General features: G+C 45.1%; 1 protein-coding gene across 10 annotated transcripts in view; it reads left to right on the top strand.

The window, feature by feature from the left end:
* rgs3a (regulator of G protein signaling 3a) overlaps positions 1-23,384 on the top strand; it is a 191,626-nt gene extending 168,242 nt beyond the window's left edge. For 7 of the 10 annotated variants that reach the window (XM_055659929.1, XM_055659931.1, XM_055659927.1 and 4 more), the window contains 5 exons: positions 12,543-12,619; positions 17,705-17,806; positions 19,612-19,673; positions 21,408-21,574; positions 22,005-23,384. In XM_055659929.1, coding sequence (XP_055515904.1) covers positions 12,543-12,619; positions 17,705-17,806; positions 19,612-19,673; positions 21,408-21,574; positions 22,005-22,190 — 594 coding nt within the window. In that variant the 3' untranslated portion in view covers positions 22,191-23,384. Of the gene's footprint in view, positions 1-12,542; positions 12,620-14,939; positions 15,181-16,802; positions 17,315-17,704; positions 17,807-19,611; positions 19,674-21,407; positions 21,575-22,004 lie in introns of those variants that run through there. The other 3 variants (XM_055659928.1, XM_055659936.1, XM_055659935.1) reach the window with 3 other exon arrangements.
* Positions 23,385-23,714: the final 330 nt, after the last annotated feature.

Genomic DNA, 23,714 nt, shown 5'->3' with positions numbered 1-23,714 from the left:
TGAAGACACAAGGAACTGCAGATGCTGGTTAGCAAAAATATCCTCATTAACCTGTTTAGGTCGTCTAGGAAACAAAGGATACAGATGCTTTTTTTACAAAAAAATGCACAAAGTGCTGGAGTAACTCAGTGGGTCAGGTAGCATCCCTGGAGGGCATGGATAGGTGACCTTTCCAGTCGGGACCCCTCTTTGGTGACGTTTCTGGTGGGTGCCCTTCAGGATCACATCTTTCCTGTACTGTGGGAACTAAACAGAGCACAATATGTGGTCTCACCAACATTGTGTAGATCTAACAAGACATCCCAGCTCTAGTAGTCAGCTGATGAAAGCAAGCATGCCATATGTCTCCTTCGCCTCCCTATCTACCTGTGTCACCACAAACAGGGAACTATGCGTTTGTAACCCAGGGTTTCTATTCAACTGCACTCCTCAGGGTTCACCCAACTACTGCGTATGTCCTGTGTCATTGAATAGATTTAACTTCTCAAAATAGTTGACAATTATTTAATTTCTCACTATGCATCGCTTATACTTGTCTGAATTAAATTCCATCAGCCATCCCTTCACTCGTTCATGCAGTTTATCATGTTCATAAGCTCATAACTGATAGGAGCAGAATTAAGCCATTGGGCCCATCAAGTCTACTCCGCCTTTCAACCATGACTGATCTGTACAGGATACTGAGTTGGATGATCAGCCATGATCATATTGAATGGTGGCGCAGGCTCGAAGGGCCGAATGGCCTACTCCTGCACCTATTTTCGATGTTTCTATCTATCTTTTCCTCCTAACCCCATTTTCCTGGCTTCTCCCCATAACCTCCAATACCCGTACAAGTCAAGAATCTATCTATCTCTGCCTTAAAAAATATCCATTGATTGGCCTCTACAGTGTTCTGTGGCAAGTATCAGGGTCCTGTTGTGTCCTTAAACAGCCGTCTTCACTATACACCCAGTTTTGGTGTCATCTGCTTTTCAAGGAACTGTTTTCTGCACTCCTATGAAAAGAACATTTCTTGAAAGTGACATTACAGGTAGATGGGGTGGTCAAAAGGCTTTCGGTACATTGACCTTCATCAGTCAGAGTGGTGAGTATAGAGGTTGGGAGGTCATCTTGCAGCTATGTAAGACGTTGGTGAGGCCACATGGTGTTCAGCTTATAGGAAAGATGTTTTCAAGCTGGAAGTGGTGCAGAGAAGATTCACGAGAATGTTGCCAGCGAGCCTGAACTTTCGGGAGAAGTTGAGCGGGCTGGAACTCTATACCTTGGAGCGCAGGAAGATGAGGGGTGATCATATAGAGGTGTACAAAATTTTGAGAGGAATAGATTGGGTAAACGCCCAGTCTCTTGTGCAGAGTGGGGGAATCGAGAACCAGAGGACATAGGTTTAAGATGAGAGGGGAAAGATTTAATAGGAACCTGAGGGGTAACGATTTTACACAAAAGGTGGGTATATGGAATGAGCTGCTGCAGGGGGTGGTTGAGGCAGGTGCTTTCACAACGTTTAAGAAGCATTTAAACAGGTACATGGATAGGATAGGTTTAGAGTGATATGGGCCAAATGCAGGCAGGTGGGACTGGTGTAGATGGGACATGTTGGTCGGTGTGAGCAAGTTGGGCCGAACCACTTAATTTCACCCTGTATGATTCTATGACCATGCTCAGGAACTTTAGTTATCAGCCTCTATCATTTGATCTAGACGTGACTCAGACATGATGTTGGCACCAACCATAACAGTGGAAGGAGGAGGGCCAGACACAGGTTCACCTGTTCCTACCAATCATGAACGCTGAGCACACACCATGTTGCCAACCCATCGCGCTTTCTCCGAGAGAAACTGGTCAAAATCTCGTCTTGTATCCTGTTGTAAATTACCATGCTTTGTGACATAGGAATAAGAGAATTGGTTAGACAGAGAGAGGCAAAGAACTGAAGATGGTGCGTTGCAAAGACACAAAGTGCTGGAGTAACTCAGCAGGTCAGGCAGCATCTCTGGAGAACATAGATGGGTGAAGTTTCAGGTCAGGACCCTTCTCAAATGTATTTCCTATTCCTTCTTTAAAATGTAGGGATATTGAACTGGAGCTGGTGTACTAGCTTAGTTTAATTTAGAGATGCAGCATGGATATGGGCCTTTCTATACACAATTTCCACGGCCACTCCCGATCACCCGTGCATGCTAGTTCTCTGTTATCGCACTCTTGCATCCACACCCTACATATTCGGGGCAATCTTTAGAGGTCAATTAATCTAACAACCCGCACATCTTTGGGACGTGAGAGGAAACCGGAGCACCCGGAGGAAACACATGGGGGTCATGGGGAGAACACGCAAACTCCACACAGACAGCACCCAAGATTAGGTGCTCCGGTTTCCTCCAACATCGCAAAGACGTGCAGGTATGTAGGTTAATTAGCTTTGGTAAATTTCACTCGTGTATTGGGAGTGAATGAGCAAGTGGAATAATGTGGAACGAGTATGAATGGGTGATCAATGGTCAGCATGGACTTCGAGGGCTGAAGGGCCTGTTTTCATGCTGTATCTCTAAACTCTCAACTACTGATCATTACTGATACATGGCGGCCCCATCTACACGTCCCAGTGTCATTGTCCAAAATGTCGTGGACCAATAAATTCCTTTGGAACCTTGTAGTTTCATAAGATCATAAGAGATAGGGGCAGATTTATGCCATTTGGCCAACCAAGTCTACTCCACCATTCAATCAAGGCTGATCTATTTCTCCCTCCTAATCCCATCCTCCTGCCTTCTCCCCATAACCTCTGACACCCTGAGAGGTTAATTGGCCTCTGTAAAGTGCCCCTAGTGTGCAGGGAGTGGACGCAAACGTGGAATAACATAGAACTAGTGCCAACTAGGGACAAAGGGCCTGTTTCCTTCCTGTATCTTTCAATTGGGCGACAGCATCAGAGACACCGAACGAGAAGATATCTGTGCCAAGGGGTTTCAATTAGTGCTCAGGATAACCGGCAATGGGATTTGTAATACTTTAAAATGACCGGGGCAAGATCTATAAAAGGGAAACGCAATGTTGCAATGCAGTTTAAATAATGTGATGTACTTTTTTGCATTATTGTGAGCTAAAAGTCTATTGATCCAATATGTGTCAGTGAGCAAATGAGGGGCCCCATGCACATTGATGTCATTACAGCAGGGCAGGGAAATGGCACCACATCAGGATAAATTGTTGTCAGAACGTCTGGCCCAGAATTTCAACAAGGCCATTGCTACACGGGTGGGTTTAAACTAAATAAGGGGGGGGGGGGGAGGAGACAAATTGAAAATACAAGGATGGAGTTAAAGAGAAAGAGAGTATAGAAACGGGTCCCTGTCAGAATGGCAGGCAGTGGTGAGTGGAGCGCCGCAAGGCTCGGTGCTGGGGCCGCAACTATTAACAATATATATTAATGATTTAGATGATGGTATTAAAAATAACACTAGCAAATTTTTAGACGACACAAAGCTGGGTGGCTGTGTGAATTGGGAAGAGGATGCTAGGAGGTTGCAGGGCGACTTGGACAGGTTGAGTGAGTGGGCAGATGCATGGCAGATGCAGTATAATGTAGATAAATGTGAGGTTATCCACTTTGGCGGCAAGAACAAGGAGGCAGATTATTATCTCAATGGTGTCAGATTAGGAAAAGGGGAAGTGCAATGAGACCTGGGTGTCCTTGTACATCAGTCACAGAAAGTAGGCACTCGAGTTCAATCCCGACTACGGGTGCTGTCTGTACAGAGTTTGTACGTTCTCCCCGTGACTGCGTGTGTTTTCTTCGAGATCTTTGGTTACGTCCCACACTCCAAAGACGTACAGGTTTGTTGCTTAATTGGCTTGGATTTGTATACTTGGTATAAGTGTAAATTATCCCTAGTGTGTGTGGCTTGTGTTAATGTGTGGGGATCGCTGGTCGGTGTGGACTCAGTGCCAGAGACACGGGTTTGATCCTGACTACTTGTCTCTACGGAGTTTGTACGTTCTCCCCGTGACCTGCGTGGGTTTTCTCCGAGATCTTCGGTTTCCTCCCACACTCCAAAGACGCACAGGTTTGTAGGTTAATTGGCTTGGTATGTTATATAAATTGTCCCCAGTGTAGGATAGTGTAAGTGTACGGGGATCGCTGGTCGGCACGGACTCGGTGGGCCGAGGGGCCAGTTTTTGTGCGGTATCTCTAAACAAAACTAAACTAAACTAAAAAGAGAATTGCAGGGATGGAGTTTGAATGGCATCTGGTCTTAATCTCAAGTCAAGTCAAGTCAAGTGAGTTTATTATCATGTGTCCCTGATAGGACAATGAAATTCTTGCTTTGCTTCAGCACACGGAACATAGTAGGCATTTACTACAAAACAGATCAGTGTGTCCATATACCATTATATAAATATATACACACATGAATAAATAAACTGATCAAGTGCAAATAACAGATAATGGTTTATTTATAATCAGAGTTTTGTCTGAGCCAGGTTTAATAGCCTGATGGCTGTGGGGAAGTAGCTATTCCTGAACCTGGTTGTTGCAGTCTTCAGGCTCCTGTACCTTCTACCTGTGTGGCCAGGATGGTGTGGGTCTTTGATGATACTGCCAGCCTTTTTGAGGCAGCGACTGCGATAATCTAAAATGCCATTCAGAATAATTATCTATTACTGAAACTAATCTTTCTTGCTATTTGCTCACTGGACTACAGCGGATATGTCCCAGTTAACTGAACTATAATTCAGAACATTTTGGTGTCCATGCTCATACTGTTTGTTGTCTACACTACACTAGGGGGTTTGATAGTTCTTTTATAATTGTTTAATAACGACTTGAATTCATCATGTTGAATCTATTTCAGTCACAGTTAGTTTTAGAAAATTAGCACAGAAACAGGCACTTCCGCCCACTGGATCCACGCCTACCGTCGATCACCCGTTCACACTGGTTCTATGTCATTCCACTTTCACATCCACACCTGGCATACAAGGGGCAAATAGCATAAAACCCGAGCACCCGCACAAAACTCACGCTGTCACAGGGAGAATGTTCAGACTCCACTCAGACAGCACCCGGGGTCAGGATCGAACCTGGGTCTCTGGCACTGTGAGGCAGCGCCTCTACCAGCTGCACCACTGAACTGCCCCAATAAGACTATAGAACCGCTCCTATAAAATATTTGAAATATTTTCAATCATTCACAAATGATAAAAGATGGATGAAGCTAACCAAAGGCAGAGAGACCAGAGTGGGATTATGAGGGAGACTCAGGGTCACTTCTGCAACGGAACAAAGGGTTGTTCTGAAAAGCAGCATCCACCCTGCGTTTGGTCTCTGAGATAAACATAGAAACATAGAAAATAGGTGCAGGAGTAGGCCATTCGGCCCCTCGTGCCAGCACCGCCATTCAATATGATCATGGCTGATCATCCAAAATCCTAAATCATCCTGAAGCCAAAAGTATGGCAGTAAAATTTATCAATTCAGAATTATACTTCAAGAAAGCAGTAACCTACCATTAAAGGCAGTTATTAAAAAATCATTTAAAGTCAGTATTCAAACTGTTCTTTAAAATAAAACACTGCAGATGCTGGAAATATTAACTCCACAGAGGCAGTTGAGTATTGTTGCATTTTCCGATAACTTTTAGCTTCCACTGTCTTCTGCTTCGATTGTTATTAAATATCTGTACATTTTAAAAATGTTTAACACGTGTGGGGAATTGGCTGAGCTTTTGGTACACGAGGAAATCTTTGATTTGACGTTGTTCATATATTTGCATTTTGGGTACTTGGTGCATACACAAATATATAGTTTATTGTGTTCAGCACTCAAAATTCTTGGTTTAACCTAGTTGTGGATTCCCTCGGGCTTGAGTGAACAGTTTCCTGACCCACTCCCCCGTGGTGTTGTTTCCAGAAGCCTCGTGAATTCTAACCATTTTATGGAATCATTTTACAGGGAGAATTCTGAGCGTTGACATCCGACCGTTCACTGATTATGTCCTTTGTGTCTTCGAGAGGTTTTTACAGAAGTTCTGAATGGCGTACGTCAACAGGCCACTTCCATGCACTTGTCCACTTTCTGTTAAGGAAAATAAGGAAATGTTTAACCTCGTGGAATTTAGGTGTTGTAATCATTGCGTCACCTGGCCCATAGTGAGAAGTTGACAACCACAATGTGATCTTTGCATCAGACTGCACCTCTAGAGAACATGGATAGGTGACGTTTCGAGTCAAGACTTTTCTTCGGGATTTTTGCTGGGGGGGGGGGGGGGGGGGGGGAAGATGAGAAAGTTGGAAGAGAGTTAGGGTAGGACAAAACCTGGCTGGTAAAAGGCCAACTCAACTTATAGAGATGTTTAAGAACTGCAGATGCTGGAAAAATCGAAGGTAGAAAAAAATGCTGGAGAAACTCAGTGGGTGAGGCAGCATCTATGGAGCGAAGGAATAGGTGACGTTTTGGGTCGAGACCCTACTTCAGACTGATGTGGGGGTGGGGACGGGGGGGAAGAAGAAGGGAAGAGGCGGAGACAGTAGGCTGTGGGAGAGCTGAGAAGGGGAGGGGAAGGATGGAGAAAGTGTCGGAGGATTCTTTAGGGAACGGGGGTTCTCCTCTTCGACTATAGATGAGGCTCTCACCAGGGTCTGCTCTATAACCCGTAGCTCTGCTCTCACTCCCCATCCCCCCACTCGTAACAAGGACAGAGTCCCCCTTGTCCTCACCTTCCAAGCTACCAGCCGTCACATACAACAGATAATCCTCCAACATTTTCGGCACCTCCAACGGGATCCCACCACTGGCTATATCTTCCCATCTCCTCTCCTTTCGGCTTTCCGCAGATACCGCTCCCTCGGTAACTCCCTGGTCAATTCGTCCCTTCCCACCCAAACCACCCCCTCCCCTGGTACTTTCCCTTGCAACCGCAAGAAATGCTACACTTGTCGCTTTACCTCCCCCCTCGACTCCATCCAAGGAACAGCGCCCGAGTTTGATGCACGTTTTCCCTGTGACCGTGTGGGTTTTCTCTGGTTACTCCGGTTTCCTCCCACACTAAAAGATGTACGAGATTGTCATAGGAGTAGAATTAGGCCATTCGGCCCATCAAGTCTACTCCGCCATTCAATCATGGCTGATCTATCTCTCCCACCTTCTCCCCATAATCCCATAGTAAATTGCCCCTAGTGCGTATGGAGTGCATGCGGAAGTGGGATAACATAGAAATAGTGTGAACGGGTCAACGTGGACTCAGGGGGCGGGGGGACAGTTTCCATGCTGTATCTTTCAATTAATCAATGTATAATTCTGAACAACGTTAGCCATTATGCATCATGCTAACGTCATACACAACCTCAAAGAAGATGCCGTAATCACAGGCATGTGCGTTTATTCTTACTGTATCTAGGTGTTTGGAAAGGTAACACAGAACTCAGGTGATCGATGGTCGGCATGGACTCGGTGGGCCGAACATCCTGTTTCCATGCTGCATCTCTCATCTAATTACGACTGGAAAATCTGCTGCATGTAAATAAATACAATCCCTTGGGCCATCCACATGCTCTTGCAACTGGAAAAATCGTGTATTGTTGATTGAGTCTGTGAAGACAAATTAGCGCATGGAATTGCAAATGGTTCTCCATGTGACTGGAGCCATGAGGCTCCCAGTTTTATAAGATCAAGTGTGGATGTTTGGATACCAGCTGTTAGCAACAGTGCACAAAATAGTGTCAATGGCAAACTCTAAATAGACTTATTCAGAGGGACATAATAAAAGCTCAATTAACAAACATTCTGCAGTCTAAATACAGCTTATTTACCAGGGCTGAGTGGTTAGGTCATTGGAAAAATAGTTTATTGAAAAGCTCTGTTAGTTTAAAAGAACAGAAGCTGCCAAGACGCTGGTTTACATAAGAATATGTAGTTGAACTGTTTTTGTTTTAAAAAACATTTTGAGAACTTTAGAAATTCTAGATAATTTCATTTATTTTTAAAAATATCGTTAATTTAATCTTATTGTTTCTTCACCGTCTCAGATTTACTCAGGTACCTTCATTTAGAGTTTCGAGATACAGTGTGGAAACAGGCCATTCAGCCCACTGAGTCCATGCCAACCATCAATCACCCATATATGCTAGTTGTGTGTTATCCCAATTTTGCAACCTACACATTAGGGGCATTTTACAGAAGGCACTTAACCTACAAACCAGCATGTCTTTGTGGTGTGGGAGGAAACCGGAGCACCCGGAGAAAACCCACATGGTCACAGGGAGAACATACAAACTCCACACAGACAGCACTGGAGGTCATGATTGAACCTGGGTCTCTGGCGTTATGAGGCAGCAGCTCTCCTGCTGCACCACCGTACCCACATTCAAAGTACACGGTGGGGTGTCCTTCAATGTCCAGCAGTAGAAGGACCCTAGACTGTGGTCCTCCCACACAGAGGCTTGGTGTTGGCTGCACCGAGCTTCAGTGCGTCCCTCAGCACGTACCCCTGCAGTCTGTAGCAGGCCAGTCGACAACATTCCCTGACGGACATGGCGCTCTGCCGGGAGATCAACAGGTTTCGGACAGACCAAGGAGCGTCTTTCAGCGAGTTGATGACCAATGTGTCCCTGGGAACTGCCCGTAAATCAGAGAATCCCCTCTGTTACAGAGTTATTCGGGATAAACCGTGACCAGGGCCCTCCCTTCATTCTTTACTGTACATGGATGATGCGGCCGTCTTTTGCTCAGATCCAAGGACGGTCCGCAGATTGATTAGCGTCTGCGACCAGTCCGAGTCGGCTACGGGAGCCAAGGTCAACCCGCAGGAAGAGCAAAGCCATGCTGTTTGGCAACTGGCCCGACCAATCTCCGTCCCCTTCACCATCAAGCCTGACCTCTTGCAGGTGCTGGGGATCTGGTGCAGACTGGCATTGTCTTGATGTACCTCTTCTGTCGATGGATCTCTGCTGCACAGTGCATCCATTTGTGGACTTGCTTTTACCAAACACCCCCTCCCTAATAAAACAGGCAAAGAGTGAGAACTTTCAACATATGTGTGTCATGGATGTACTGTATGTTATGAGAATAGCAAATGTACAGTGACAGCTATAAAGAAAGCAATTTTTAAATAAACTTTTAATATAAATTAGCTTGCACAGAAAGACTTAACGAACCAAATGAACAACTGATAAATTAGCGTGGTAGAACAAGTTAATAAAATATACAATCATTGTAATATTTACCAGAAAGATTGACAGGCTTCCAAATGTCACAATATTCTTTTGAATTCAGAATGGAAATGTGTTCTTTAGAATGGAGATTGAATATTGAATGACAATGGGAGGAAGAGGTATTTTATTCAATAGATTTGTCTGTGAAAAAAAAGAATTTGAAGCCATGTATTGAAAGACTTCCTTAACTCTGTACGTACAAAGCCGTTGCATAAAATGGCAGGAAATCAGAGGAGACAGACTCGAAGCTTGAAAAACAATCGTCGTTTGCAGCTCATAAATGGGTGTACAGCAGCCAGCCAGAGCTTGGAGCTAAACACAAAGTGTTGGAGGAACTCAGTGGATCAGGCAGCATCCATGGAGGGAATGGTCAGATGACATTTTGGGTGAGGGCCCCTTCTAGGGTCCCAACCCAAAGCATCGCCTGTCCATTCCCTCAACAGGTGCTGCCTGATCTGCTGAGTTCCTCCAGCACTTTGGGGTTTTGTTCCAGATTCCAGCACCTGCATTCTCCTAGTTTAGTTCAGTTTAGTTTATTGTCACGTGTACCGAGGTACGGCGAAAAGCTTTTGTTGCGTGCTATCCAGTCAGCAGAAAGACAATATATGATTACAACCGAGCCGTCCACAATGTACAGATACGTGATGAAGGGAGTAACGTGAAGAGTCTTTCTGTCAGATTTGAAAGAGTGGAGCGATTATAATGCGTGATTGCAGATCCACTTCTGTGAGCAGCACATAATGAGTCGCCTGGGTTGAATGCCATCGTTGTGTCAGCAATCAGACCTTTATTGAACCCGTGGAAGAGGAGTGAAATTGTTGGCTATTTCTCTTGTAATGCTTCGATTACATTTGCTGACGCATACTAAACTGACCTAAGGTAGACAAAAATGCTGGAGAAACTCAGCGGGTGAGGCAGCATCTATGGAGCGAAGGCGAATAGGCCGAAACCCTTCTTCAGCCCGAAATGTTGCCCATTTCCTTCGCTCCATAGAAGCTGCCTCACCCGCTGAGTTTCTCCAGCATTTTAGTCTACCTTCGATTTTCCAGCATCTGCAGTTCTTTCTTAAACACTAAACTGACCTAAGTTGACTGGCCAGTATCCTGGCATACTCTTCTCTTTAACTACAGAGCGGTGCTGGGAGTGAGTTCCAGTTCCTCTCCCCTGCTTGTACCATGGCCTCCCAGGCAGCTTCTCAGCCCCTTCACTTCACTGTTTTAAAAAAAAGCAACAGAGTGCTGAGGTAACTCAGCAGGTCAGGCAGCATCCCTGGAAAAACATGGAAAGGTGTCTTTTCAGGTTTGGACCCTTCTTCAGTTTGGGAGAAGCGTCTCGACCTGAAACATTACCGATCCATCTTCTCCGGGGATGTTGCCTGGTGAAGAACTGGAGATATATTTCCTGGATGGTGCATGGGTAGGAAGGAACTGCAGATGCTGGTTTACACTGAAGATGGACACAAAAAGCTGGAGTAACTCAGCGGGACAGGCAGCATCTCCGGAGAGAAGGAATGGGTGATGTTGTGGGTCGAGGCCCTTCTTCAGGCCGAGAGTCAGGGGAGAGGGAAACGAGATATGGAACGGTGCAAAGAACATGTGAGAAGAACAGATCAAAGCAGCCGATGATCAAGGAAATGTACAACGGTTCATTGTTGGATGAGAGGAAGATGACAATGAGGCATACAAACAGGAAAAGTATTCAGGACAGTGCAACGAGTAGGAGAACTAGGGTGACCATTCCTGACTGGCAAAACGATGCTCCCACGACAGCTGAGATACGCTGCTTTAGTGCAGTGTGGCTGAGGGATGCAACTGTGGCCAGTGCAGGGTATCAGGATTGTCTCGGCTCAAGTAAAGATGGGAGAGAGCAGAGGAGATACTCGTAGAGCAACTTCAATTACTTTTTCCATCTCATAAGTTCATAAATTATGTACAGAAGAAGGCCATTCCGCCCATCTAGTCTACTCCCCCATTCAATCACGGCTGATCTATCTCTCACTCCAAACCCCATTCTCCTGCCTTCTCCCCATCACCCGACAATCAAGAATCTATCTGTCTCTGCCTTAAGAATATCCATTGACTTGGCCTCCACAACCCTCTGTGGCATTCCTCAATTAATCTCCCGTTACTGCCTGCAAAAAATGTTCCTGCTCCTAGAGTCTCCGAGGTCGACTGGTACAGGCCAGCTGTGCAGAGATCCTCAGAATAAAAGGACGTACCTTTAGAATGGAGATGAGGAGGAATTTCCTTAACCAGAGGGTGGTGAATCTGTAGGATTCATTGCCAAGTTGGAGGCCAAGTCTTCGGGAATTCTTAAAGTGGTGATTGGCAGGTTCTTGATTAGGAAGAGCATCGAACATTACGGGAAGACGGCAGGAGAGGGAAAAATTGATCATGAGCAGAAAATAGCGGGGTCGACTCAATGGGCCGAACGATCTAATTTTGCTCCTATGTATGTCTTCCGGTCTTTGCTCCTATGTATGTCTTCTGGTCTAGTCTTAACTGTTTTTGATTCCCCTAGCAAAGTAGGCGTAAGTTAGAGGGGGCATCTCCTGATGAATAGCACTGAATGTTGGCTGTTAAGAAAGGAAGAGTTTGAAATGGGATAAATTGGAAGTAAAGCTGATTCTGAATTCATTAGCTGAGTTGATCAATGATGAACACACACTTTCTTGATGGGCAATAATAAAGTTCTGTGGGAAGGATTTGTTCCTCTACTGCTTTTAACCAGACAACTACTGTATTTCTTTAAATCCAACTGTGAAACCATTGAGTTCTTATCGATAAACCTATCCCGTTAACTGTTACAGGTTTTGTTGCTTTCTGTTAAGTTATTGTTCCGTGCTCTGCGGAGCAAACTTGTAAAAACGAAAGGCAGAAAGTCAACATATCTCATTATTGGATGAAATTGGAGCCACCCACGGTCTCACAGCCAATCATGGGGAATCCAGGTCATTGCTGTTCGTTAGTTTGTGAGCCAAGTCAGAACGAGAGAGGCTGCAGTGATTTTATTTTGAGGTGGGAAAAGCGTTTGGCCACATATTGACAAAAAAACCGAAAAATCTGCTCAGCTTTTCAGAAAGAATCTGTGCCAAAGCCTGGCGATTCAGCTCATGTTTCTGGACGTGCGTGTGTGTGTGTGTGTGTTGTTTGTAGACTGTTCAGAATGCAGTACAGTGCAGGCTTGGGTCGGATGGTAATATCATCGAAGACCTTGTGAGTGAAGGGGATGTAAAATAAGCAACAGTGACCCTGGAATACAGTGAAGAGAGATCGAGGGAACCTCCTAACCCCCAGCCCATGATGCAGACTGTGTTTTTACTCCTTCCCCAGCAGACGACAGGAGCAGATTCAAACCATGGCTTCGGTGATGCTGAAGATGGCTCCAAGAAGAAAAAGTCCAAAAACCTGTAAGTTTGACCCTTTCATTTGAAGCCGTGTTTGCTGTGACCGTTCTTGTGTTATTATTCTCTCTGGTAGTTTGTGAAGAAATTTTGACTTTTATTCTTTGTGCGTCTGTTCAGCCGGGGATTGATCATCTTTGATTAAAGTAGGCTACGATTTCTTCCCCCGAGAAGAAATCTGATTCCAGCCGTAAAGCTGAAACATCCTGCTTTCTCTCTCTCTCTCTCTCGCTCTCTCTCGCGCCCGCGTCCCATAATTGATCCATTAAATGTCCAGAGAGGAAATAACTTCCAGCTAATGTCCAGGTTCCTCTGAAGTATTTTGATGGTCTAAAGTGGAGGAGCAAACACAATCACAGAGAAATTGATCCGTATTACGTCGATGTTCAAGCTAAGCGCACTTTTGCAAAGGAGCTTGAGTTTCATTAGCGGCGAGGGCGAGTGTAGGGTTAAGGTCGGAGGCAGGAAGGATGAAATGTGATCTGGAGGACCTACTGTGTTAAAACAATGCAGATGGGGCCAACGTTAATATTACATCTGTTTCTATTCATTGATAATGAGAGGAAGGAGCCTGGAGTAGATTACATGCAGAAAATAAAAGAAAAGAAAAAGAATGAGTTTTGAACCACATTATACAGCTTAAAATATTTTCATTTTTTAAATATTTTAATTATGAAATATTATCATTTTTTAACTATTTAAATTTTTTAACTATTTTCATTTTTTTAATATTTTCATTTTTTTAATATTTTCACATTTTCAGTTTAATACTGAAAATTTAACTTTACATGAAAATAAAAAATAGAATGTTCAGCTTCATCTTGTGATATTTCAACATAAAATAGTTAATATGGCCTTTAATAATTCATTTTTTTAAAGTTTAGCTTTGTGCAATATGTAGGATTCCCTTTCATTGTTTATTTTTGACAAAATATGTGTTAATGAAAGGTGTAGATATTTGTCTCAAATTAAATGAAGTCATTGCAACCATAGATCATATAACAGTCCGGCCCTGGAACAGGTTTTTTGGTCCACAGTATATGTGCTGAACGTTTTAACAAATTAAAAACAAATCTTCTCTTCCTGCATGTGATCCCTCCATTCCCTTGTGCTTATTTCAAAAGCCACTATCATATTTGCCTCCACCACCACCCCTGGCAGCACGTTCCAGGAGCCCACATACTCTGTGTAAATAACCTGCCCCACAGATCTCCTTTAAACACAAAATGCTGAAGCAACTCAGCGGGACAGGCCGCATCTTTGGATAGACAATAAGTGCAGGAGAAGGCCATTCGGCCCTTCGAGCCAGCACAGCCATTCAATGTGATCATGGCTGATCTTCCCCAATCAGTACCCCGTTCCTGCCTGCTCCCCATATCCCCTGACTCCGCTATTTTTAAGAACCCTATCTAGCTCGCTCTTGAAAGCATCCAGAGAACCTGCCTCCACCCGAGGCAGAGAATTCCACAGGCACAGGATAGAAGGAATGGGTGACGTTTCGGGTCACCAGACTGCAGTCTGAAGAAGGATCTCATCCATTCCTTCTCTCCAGCGATGCTGCCTGTCCTGCTGAGTTACTCCAGCATTTTGTGTCTATCTTCGGTTTAAACCAGCATCTGCAGCTCCTTCCCATAACATCTGCTTTAAACGTTGCCATCCAATCTTTGAAATTTCCACCCTGGGGGAAAAAGGTTCTGAAATTAAGAAAAAACATTTTTTCTTTCAACTCTTAACAATAAGCTTTGAAATAATACATTCAGAAGGATCTGCCTTGAGTTTAAAGCACGCAATATAATTCTGCCCAGTTCCCTGATATCTTGACATAAATTGTCAACAGAGGCCGTCTCTGTTTTCTGCAGAAACAAAACAATTCTTGGGCCAAACGTGGGCAGGAGGGACTGGTGTAGATGGGGCATCTTGGTCGGCATGGACAAAGTTGGACTGAGGGGTCTGCTTCTGTAACTCTTTGAAGTACTGATATGCACCAGTAGGTGGAAGCAGTGCCCAGCAATGAAGAGACAAACCTAGATAACGTTATTTAACTTTAGAGTCAGCGTGGAAACTGACCCAACTTGCCCACGCCGACCAACATGTCCCATCTGCACTAGTCCCACCTGCCTGCGTTTGGCCCATATTCCTCTAAACCTGTCCGATTCGGGGTGTACCTGTCTAGAATTGTTTCTTAAACGTTGCCTCCCTCAACTACCCCCTCTGGCACCCACCACCCTATGTGTGAAACCCCTACTCGTGGTCAGTGCAAGTTGAGGAGTCACAACAATGTCTCACCGCATGCATCTGCTGCACACAGTGGTTGCCGCGCAATGGAAACGTTGATGGAAAAGAATCAGTTCCCCCTCTGTGTAGTCTGTTATCAGATGAGGCAGTCTTATTGGCTCTGGTTTTGGCCCTTATCCAACCCACGCTTACTACTTAATCTGCCTTGCTGGGTGAGATTAGTAATAGAAGCATCCGACTCAAAAACACAACACCGGTACAAATCTGCCTGCACAGAGCCTTGTCCAAATGCTGCACGCCATGGTGGACTTATCAGAGAGATATCTTGAAAGGTAGGGCTGAGGTGCCGAGAAGACGTTATATGTTGAGTTAGGATTTAATTGCGGGAGTGTGTTTGTTCTGCAGCGAATTTCTGGCATTTATTATCTTTTAAAAAGATTTAACATGTTCCAACGCGAGGGTGAAAAACTTGCAGTGCCTCTTGTTAAATATTTGCAGTTATCTTATAAATGATCGCATTAAATGCCTTTTGGAAAGCTTTCAACTACCACATTGCTTAGGAATTTTTGTGGCAAGTTAATGCTCGCAGCGAGAAAAAAATAATTTCATTCTGCTGCCTTCTGCAAGGAAGCCTTAGTTTTAACAGCCTGGCTTTCATTAGAGTGGAGTTGAAGTAGATGTATTTTTTTACATATGCTTTTTTTTAGTGTTGGATTCGAATAGCAAGGAGCTCAATTTATTTATAAATATCTTAAACTTCTCGCCGAACAGCGGTGGAATAATTGTGACCCAGTTCAGAGCATGTGATGGAATGGATTGTGTCAGATATTTTAATTGGAATTAATGTCATCCCACCGGTTGCCCGAATGGGGGAGTGATTCATATTTTCCCCCCATTTTTGATATTACATGATCGGGATCAGTTGCTTAATCCATTCTTCGGCAATTCCTGTCTATGTTTCGTCTCTTGGCGCCAGTGGGAATGTCGATTGTTACATTAATGGTTGCTGATCCCTTTGCTGTGTATCAGTGTTAACAAAATAATCAAAGAATAGTCGGCTGCTAATAATATACCATATGCCTCCGTGCTCATATACCCCTTTGAAATGGGGAAAAATATAATCCCGTAAAGAAATTGAGGAAGCAGCAGAATTATTAAAATCACACTTTGTATCTTTTCGAATAGTTTCAGATTTTGCTGTACATTAGAGTCCCGGGGAGAACATACAAACTCCGTACAGACAGCACCCAAGGTCAGGACCGAACCCGGGTCTCTGACGCTGCAAATACAGCTCTGCCACTGTGCCGCCAGTTAGGAGATTATAAGATTTATATTTAAACTCAAGTTTACGTAACAGTCACAGTATTGTACTTCATGAGCCAAAAGTATCTTCTTGTCCTATGTCCCGAAATAGACCCACGCCATCCTTACTTGCAGCAGCGCAGCAGATATGTAAACGTATTACTCTGTAAAACCCATAATAAACAACAACAAAATCAGCCTATCTATCAACGAACAGAAAAATAAATAGACAATAGTAGTGCAAAGTCATAAAAATGTTCCCGAGTTTGGAGCCTATCTGGAGGTTGTAGTGTTTATGGTTGCAGGAAAGAAGCTGCTGCTGAACCTGGACGTTACCGGTTTCAGGCTCCTAACCCTCCTTCATTAATATTAATTCTTTATTAATGATAACTTGGTTACTATTAATATCCTTTCAAACACTTTTGCAAAAAATTTTTCTTTCTCCCATTTATTCTGTCAGGGCGCACAGACAGTATTTTGCCGGATTGCCAACATAATTTTGAGTCGAAATTCGATTTAATTGAAGTCGATTTTTTTTTTTAAATCGATTTAATTGAACATTGTTGTCACTTTTTCACGGAACCCATGTCATCATGGTTTCAATGACGAGACCTTTCTCTCCCGCCAGGAAAAAAAAACTATTTGATCTGTTGCCATGGCAACCAGTTAAAAGTGTGAACTTAAAATAGTTCCAGCGTGTTTCCTGAATTAGCATTTATTAAAGTGATTTATGCAGCAAAGTAGGTAAGGCTGACTTGTAGTGAGTCAGGTAGCAGACATAGTTGTCACTCCTACTTCCTGAATGCGAATACTACGGAGCAGGCAGTAGGTTGAGCAGAGTGCTGGAATGCAGGCTCTCCCTCTCCGCCCTTCACACACGTTAGCTCCCCTGTGGGTCAGGGGATAGATAGTTGGAGACAGCACATTGCCACGGGTCACGAGGATGTCTGTAAGGACAGAGCAGAGTTCCTCGCCCTGGCGTTCAGGACACTGAATACCGCTGTGCCTTCAACGAGTATCTTCCAAACCAGCCTGGAACAGGATGCCATTTTTCAGAGACTTGTCAAAGCCCCAACCGCACGAATACCACTCGGAGAAGCTCTTGAGTTTGCTCCAGTGTCCCAGTCCCAGCGGGGGCCTTCGTCGGCGGCACACCATGAAAGAGTAAGTCGAAGGGGGACTTCTAACGCCACCCCTCCCCGGGAAATGCATTGAGTCCCCTGGTGTCCTAAATGATTTTACTGCTCCATTGTGAAGAAGCTGAACGCCTTCTAATTCTTATTGCGAGTGTGCCTGTCTGTCTGTGTGTGTTCCTGAGGTCGAAAACATCCCAGGAATTCACGGACAAGGCAGAGCAGAGCGTGGTCAATAAGTGTTGAAACACTCCACACTCTGGGAGTGTTTGGTTGGAGGGGGCAGGTCATGCCTCGATACATTTGATACATCTTCTGTGCGCGGAGTAACTCAGTGAAGAGAATAACCTTTTTCCAAATAAACCTCGTTCAGCAGCAATACTTACCCGCGGTTTGTGTTTTTTGTTCTTGTTTTGAACAGAGCCAAAGATATGAAAAACCGTTTGGGATTTCTGCGCCGTCGCAACGATTCCGGCTCGGGTGGTAACGCCGCCAAGTTGGACAAAGTCGGCAAAACTGTGAAGTGAGTTTTATTCCCCGCGTCTCGTTTTTTGCGCTCCTGTCTTTACGCGTTGTTTCAAACCCCAGCGGGGAAAGTCAGAGGGAAAGAGTGAGCTGTATAGAGACAGCCGTGACATAATGCACGGGAAAGCTGGGTGCATTTCCACCAACCAAGCAAAGGCATCACGTTTCTCGCTATATTTAAGAGGGAGTTAGATGTGGCCCTTGTGGCTAAAGGGATCAGAGAGAAGGCAGGTACAGGATACGAGTTGGATGATCAGCCATGATCATATTGAATGGCGGTGCAGTCTCGAGGGGCCGAATGGCCTACCAATGAGTGACGAGATTATGGCGTTAATTGATTTAAGTGGACCCCACACGCCCCACATGCATACATTATTCTGCTTGGGTAGCTGACATCCCAATAGAATGAACATTGACTTCTCCACTTTTAGGTGATTCACCAACAAACATCCTTCACCTTCCACCCCTCTCTTCCCTGTGCTCCACCTGGATGTGCACTCACTTCTCAGACAATTCTGCCTCTCCTTCCCCTCCACCCCAATCCCCATCCACCCATGTCCCTTCCTCTGGCATCGGAATTTTTGCCTCCCCTCTCCTTATCTCGCACCCATTTGTCTCTTGATCTCTGGCCTTTGTCCAACCACCTGCAAAACAACCTCTTTCTCTTTCCCCCCCCCCCCCCCCCCCCCCCACCACCACCACAGCACCTGTATCCACCTATCACTTGTGGCTTCATCCCGTCCCCACCTCTCTTCCAGCTTTCTTCCTCTACAACAATCAATCTGGGGAAATATCCTGAAAGGTCACATATCCATGTTCTCCCGAGATGCCACCTGACTTGCTGGGTTACTCCAGTATTTTGTGTGTGTTTTTTTTTTTGCTCAAGATTCCAGCATCTGCAGTTCCTTGTGACAATGAATCTAATGCACAGAGCAGACTTTTTTTTTCTAATGAGCAGATGACGTTTTGGGTCGGGGCCCCTTCTTCAGACTCAAAGCATCACCCGTCCATCCCCTCCCCACCATAGATGCGATGTGTTCACTGGTTCAAAGGGCCTGTTTCCGTGCTGCATCTCTACACTAAACTAAAAAAAGATGCTGATTTTTTTTAGTTTGAAAACCAGCATCTGCCGTCCCTCATGTCCAAAGAATTCTCGGTGGGACTTGCTGTGGAGTTTGGGCTTTGTGAATGCGGAGCCTGTCCTTGTGTTGGAGAGGTGTATTGGCAGTGCCGGCTGAAAGCTGAGAATGTGCACACTGCTATATACAAAGCAGGCTCTGTCAACCCCCGAGGAAAATGTGGCTCTGCGTCTTGTTCGGGGTGCTGGAAGCACGCCTAGGAAAGTCTGCATTTGCCTGCAAACCTCCACAAGAGATGTATTTATCTATCAGCTGTCTAGTAGTTATCAACTAGACGGTGTTGAAGTCGTGCCCTACGATGCACAAAACCTCTCAGCACGAGCGCAGATTAGAAGTTGAAAGGAAAATCAAGCAAGAGATTTGTGCGATCTAAGGTGTCCCTCGGCTATAAATCACTGGTGAGAGGGATTGCGGAATAAATTCCTGAGCAGTTTGGGTAGATCGGAGTTGCTTTAAAGCCGTGTCCCTTGCTGGCCGGCGTCTAAGGCAGGTTTTCCGACTGCATCTTGACTTCAGGGCTGGCGTTGGAGGATTAGCTGGAGGTTGAGGCGAGTTTCCAGGATTCCCCGACTGATCCGGGCCAGTCTCTGCCCGCTTGGGGCAGAATCGCCTCAGAATCTGCGCGAATGTGTCGCTTAATAACCTGCCCTTCCTTTGTCTGCAGACCCTCGTATGAAGAAGCCATAAAATGGGGAGAGTCTCTGGAGAAACTTCTCATCCACAAATGTAAGCACTTTGTTCCACGTTAATAACGTTGCGTTGAGCGGACTTTAGTTGGACACAGCACTGGATACTAATCCGTCACTATCGTGCCTTCACACATCTTTGAGTGAATGTGAGGTGACTAATATTAAATTTATTACCGAGTAGATTTTCTGGGAAAAGAGTTTCCAGTCCGTTCTAGCAATTTTATCAGAGAAACTGCCGGCTGTGTCAACATGTATATGTCCACTGTGCTGTGTGTGTGTGCGTGCCTGACACGTTGACATCCCTGTGTGTCACACGTGAGCCTGTAACGCCAGCACCTGCCACGTGTTCCCATTGTGTCAACATGCGTGTCCACTGCTTGCATGCATGTGCCTGCCGTGTCACATAAACGTTCACGTGCCTGATACGTGTGCTTGCTGTGCCAACATGCATTGCCAACCCGCCCAGATCCAACACATGTGTTGCACGCGTGTAACTGCCAGCAAAAGATTGCATGATTTTATATGCAGATTGCAGTCTGACGTAAAGCAAGCTTGCCTGGCCTGCCACACCAGTTTAGTAAGCTTTGTCCTGGGAGTTGGCACCATTGGGTCCATCAGGCCAAGGAGTGTCGCCATTCATTAATTCAACTTGGAATATTTCCAGACAATTAATCTGAACCTTTGGGCACAAGCAGAAAGACGGGCTCCTTTCACAGCTCCTGATGTTTTATAATTTACTCAGGAATTGTTACTCTACCCCAATCTAAATAGGAGATCATTTTTACCCATTTTTAATTATTTAGGTATTTTGTAATTTTTTTAAAAAAAAAATGTTTCAATCATCGCCCACTGGTGACAGAATGCCACAGATCTGGAATACACATTTTGTGTGTGTAATCCAAGTTACAGCTTGGAAGCGGATCAAGGGATATTTTAAAAGGAGCTTTTTAGCAATCTATATTTAAAGCATTGCGCTGGTACAGCAGAGATGTTTGGTGAGGGAGATGCAGGAACCCCTGATAGTGTGAGGCAGGGAAATGAACAAGAGTTCCTGTTAAGAGATACAGAGTGGAAACTGAGTCCACGCCACTCATCGATCACCCATTCACGCTAGTTCTAAGCTATCCCACTGTTACATCCTACACACAAGGGGAGGTACAGTGGTGCAGCGGTAGAGTTGCTGCCTTACAGAGCCAGAGACCAGGGTTCGATCCTGACCAGGTGTACAGTTGTGCGGGGTTTGTACGTTCTCCCCATGACCACATGGGTTTTCTCCGGGTGCTCCGGTTTCCTCCCACATTCCAAAAGGCATACAAGTTTGTAGGTTAATTGGCTTCAGTAAAAATTTGTAGGATGGTGTTGTGTAAGATAGTGTTAGTGTGCGGGGATTGTTGGTCAGCGCATACGCAGTGGGCCGAAGGGCCTATTTCTGCGCTGTATCTCTAAACTAGAACTAAACAAGAGGCAATTTGAAAGGGAAAATCTGCCTACAAACCTGCATGTCTTTGGAATGTGGGAGGAAACCGAAGCACCCAGAGAAAACCCATGTGGTCACAGGGAAAACGTACAAACTCCACACCCGTAGTTAAGATTAAACCAGATCCCTGGCGCCGTGAGGCAGCAACTCTAGCGCTGCGCCATCATGCCGCCCCATCTCAAGTGTTCTCCATTCTGTTCAGGGAAGTCCATGTTCCGTTGTCCAAAAGCAAGTCTTGTCTTTGCTGCTGTGTACGCTGTGTATTCCACTCACACAACCCTGCTTCTCTTACAGACGGTTTAGCAGCATTCAGGGCGTTTCTACGCACGGAATTCAGTGAAGAGAATCTGGAGTTCTGGCTGGCATGCGAGGACTACAAAAAAGCCAAGTCACAATCCAAGATGATCTCCAAGGCCAAGAAAATATTTGGGGAATATATCGCCATTCAGTCCTGCAAAGAGGTAAAACATATCGCTCATGGGTTTTCTTGGGGGAAGCAGCAGGGTTAATAAAGGGGGAAATGTAGATGCAGGATATTTGGCTTTTCCAAATAGCATCAGCTCTTGCAAGGAAGATAGACACAAAGCGCTGGAGTAACTTAGTGGATCAGGCAACATCTCTGGAGAAAAGGACCAGGTGACGTTTCGGGGCAGGACCCTTCTTCAGACTCGAGAAGAGATGAAGAAGGGTCTCGACCCAAAACGTCACCTATTCCTTTTCTCCAGAGAAGCTGCCTGACCCGCTGGGTCACTCCAGCACTTTGTGTCTATCTTTGGTGTGAACTAGCATCTGCAGTTCCTTCCTGCGCAGTTCCTCCCTGAAAGTGTAATTTCAAATACCAATTCTGCTGACTGGTTGTTTGACTGAATGTTATTTTCCGTGGCTTTTCAGGTTAATTTGGACTCGTACACAAGGGAACACACCAAGGAGAATCTGCAGAAGGTCTCGCGATCCTGCTTTGACCTTGCACAGAAAAGGATATACGGACTGATGGAGAAGGACTCTTACCCACGGTTTCTCCGGTCGGACCTCTACTTGGATTTGATAAACCAGAAGAAAAACAGCCCGCCGTCGTAGATAGACACATCTCTATCCCCGACAACCATTTGGGACAAATTCAATGTTGTGTTTACATTATTAGAGCGAGATAGGACCGTCGTTGATCATCTCTGAGACTTTGAAACCTTCTCCAACGGATTGAACCCAGATGAGGGTCTTGGAGATGAGTGGACCTGGACTGGGCTTGACAGTCAGGGACTGTTTACAGCAAAAACCTGCTCTGGGGGGTCCCAGCGAACATGGGATAACGTTGGGTTTCCGTTCCTTTATCTGTGCTTGTTGTGCAAACGGCAGCAGCAAGACCTGCGGGAGCCACACGCGGCCAAACCAGTTAATCTTTGTTCTTCCAAGACGACGTAATAGACTCGGCTTTCATCGTGCGGAGCAGCAACGGGCAACTCTCCCCGGGAGGAGGTCCCTGGACCACGGACACGGAGAAAGCCAAAGTAATTATTAAAAGCTGTGCTTTCAGGAACTGCCCAGAGCTACTCTATCCAGGTCTTGACTCTGCCTCGACATGCTGTGTAGGACTTAGACGGTGACAAGTCTGTTCCAAGATACTACATAGAAAGAAGCTTTCCGCAGCTGGTGGTGTGGGACCACCCGTATCCCTCTGTGACTCTATAACCATAGGTAGAACCAAGTGCTCTTGCAACAGAATCCTATTAACAGCTTTGTCGTGTGCCAGGGGAAGAGTGAGCTATTTATTTCTATAACCAGATGCTTGATGCATTTCCATTAGGAAATATTCCTTGTTTTCTTCCATGTGTCGAAGTGCAATATTTCAGAGGTGTTCCTTTACCTTTTTGGTTAATTATGTGTCATTTGTAATATTTTTTTTTCTGGAGGCTGTACAAATTATGTTGAAATCTATATTTACTGTTAACGTTTAATTGCAATTACTATCCCAGCAGCGGGCAGCTGGGATATCCTGACTGTGTATATAGTTACTCTCAAATTTATTTTTGAGTTTAAGGTTCCTAACATGAGACCGTAGATAAATAAATGTTGATATCGATATAGTCTCAGTGCTAAAGTGCGGGGACGGGGAAACAGCTGGGGAAATGTTCCCTCGGGCCATTGTTTGGGCGACATTGGATTTGAGGAAAGCTTGTGGTCAACTTCCATTGTTTACAGTGCAGTTTCTCCTTGAAGCAAGAAGCCGACCATTTTATCCCAGCAAGTGGTAAATAAAGAATTGTCAAAGAACAATTTATTGACTTTTCCTGTGGTCATTCCTTTAATACCTGTCTGTCGTTTACTGACTACCCGTGTCGATGGTTTGGGGGTGCCTTGATTTTATTATTTTCTTGATTCATTCGCTTGGCACTTGTGACGTAGAACGGAGAATAGTACAGCGCAGGAGCAGGCCATTCGGCCCACAATGTCTGTGCTAAACATGATGCCAAGGCCAACTCTTATCTGCCTGCTTACCATTGTATCCTTCCATTCCCTGCATATCCATGTGCCTATCCAAGAGTCTCTTCAACGCCCCAGGCAGTGCGTAGGATAGTGTGCGGGGATCGTTAGTCAGTGGAGACT

Source organism: Leucoraja erinacea, chromosome 31 (assembly GCF_028641065.1).
Source record: "Leucoraja erinacea ecotype New England chromosome 31, Leri_hhj_1, whole genome shotgun sequence".
In the NCBI taxonomy this organism is placed as follows: domain Eukaryota; kingdom Metazoa; phylum Chordata; class Chondrichthyes; order Rajiformes; family Rajidae; genus Leucoraja; species Leucoraja erinaceus.
Note: the sequence above shows the minus strand (reverse complement) of the source record. Positions and strands in the feature narration are given on the sequence as shown.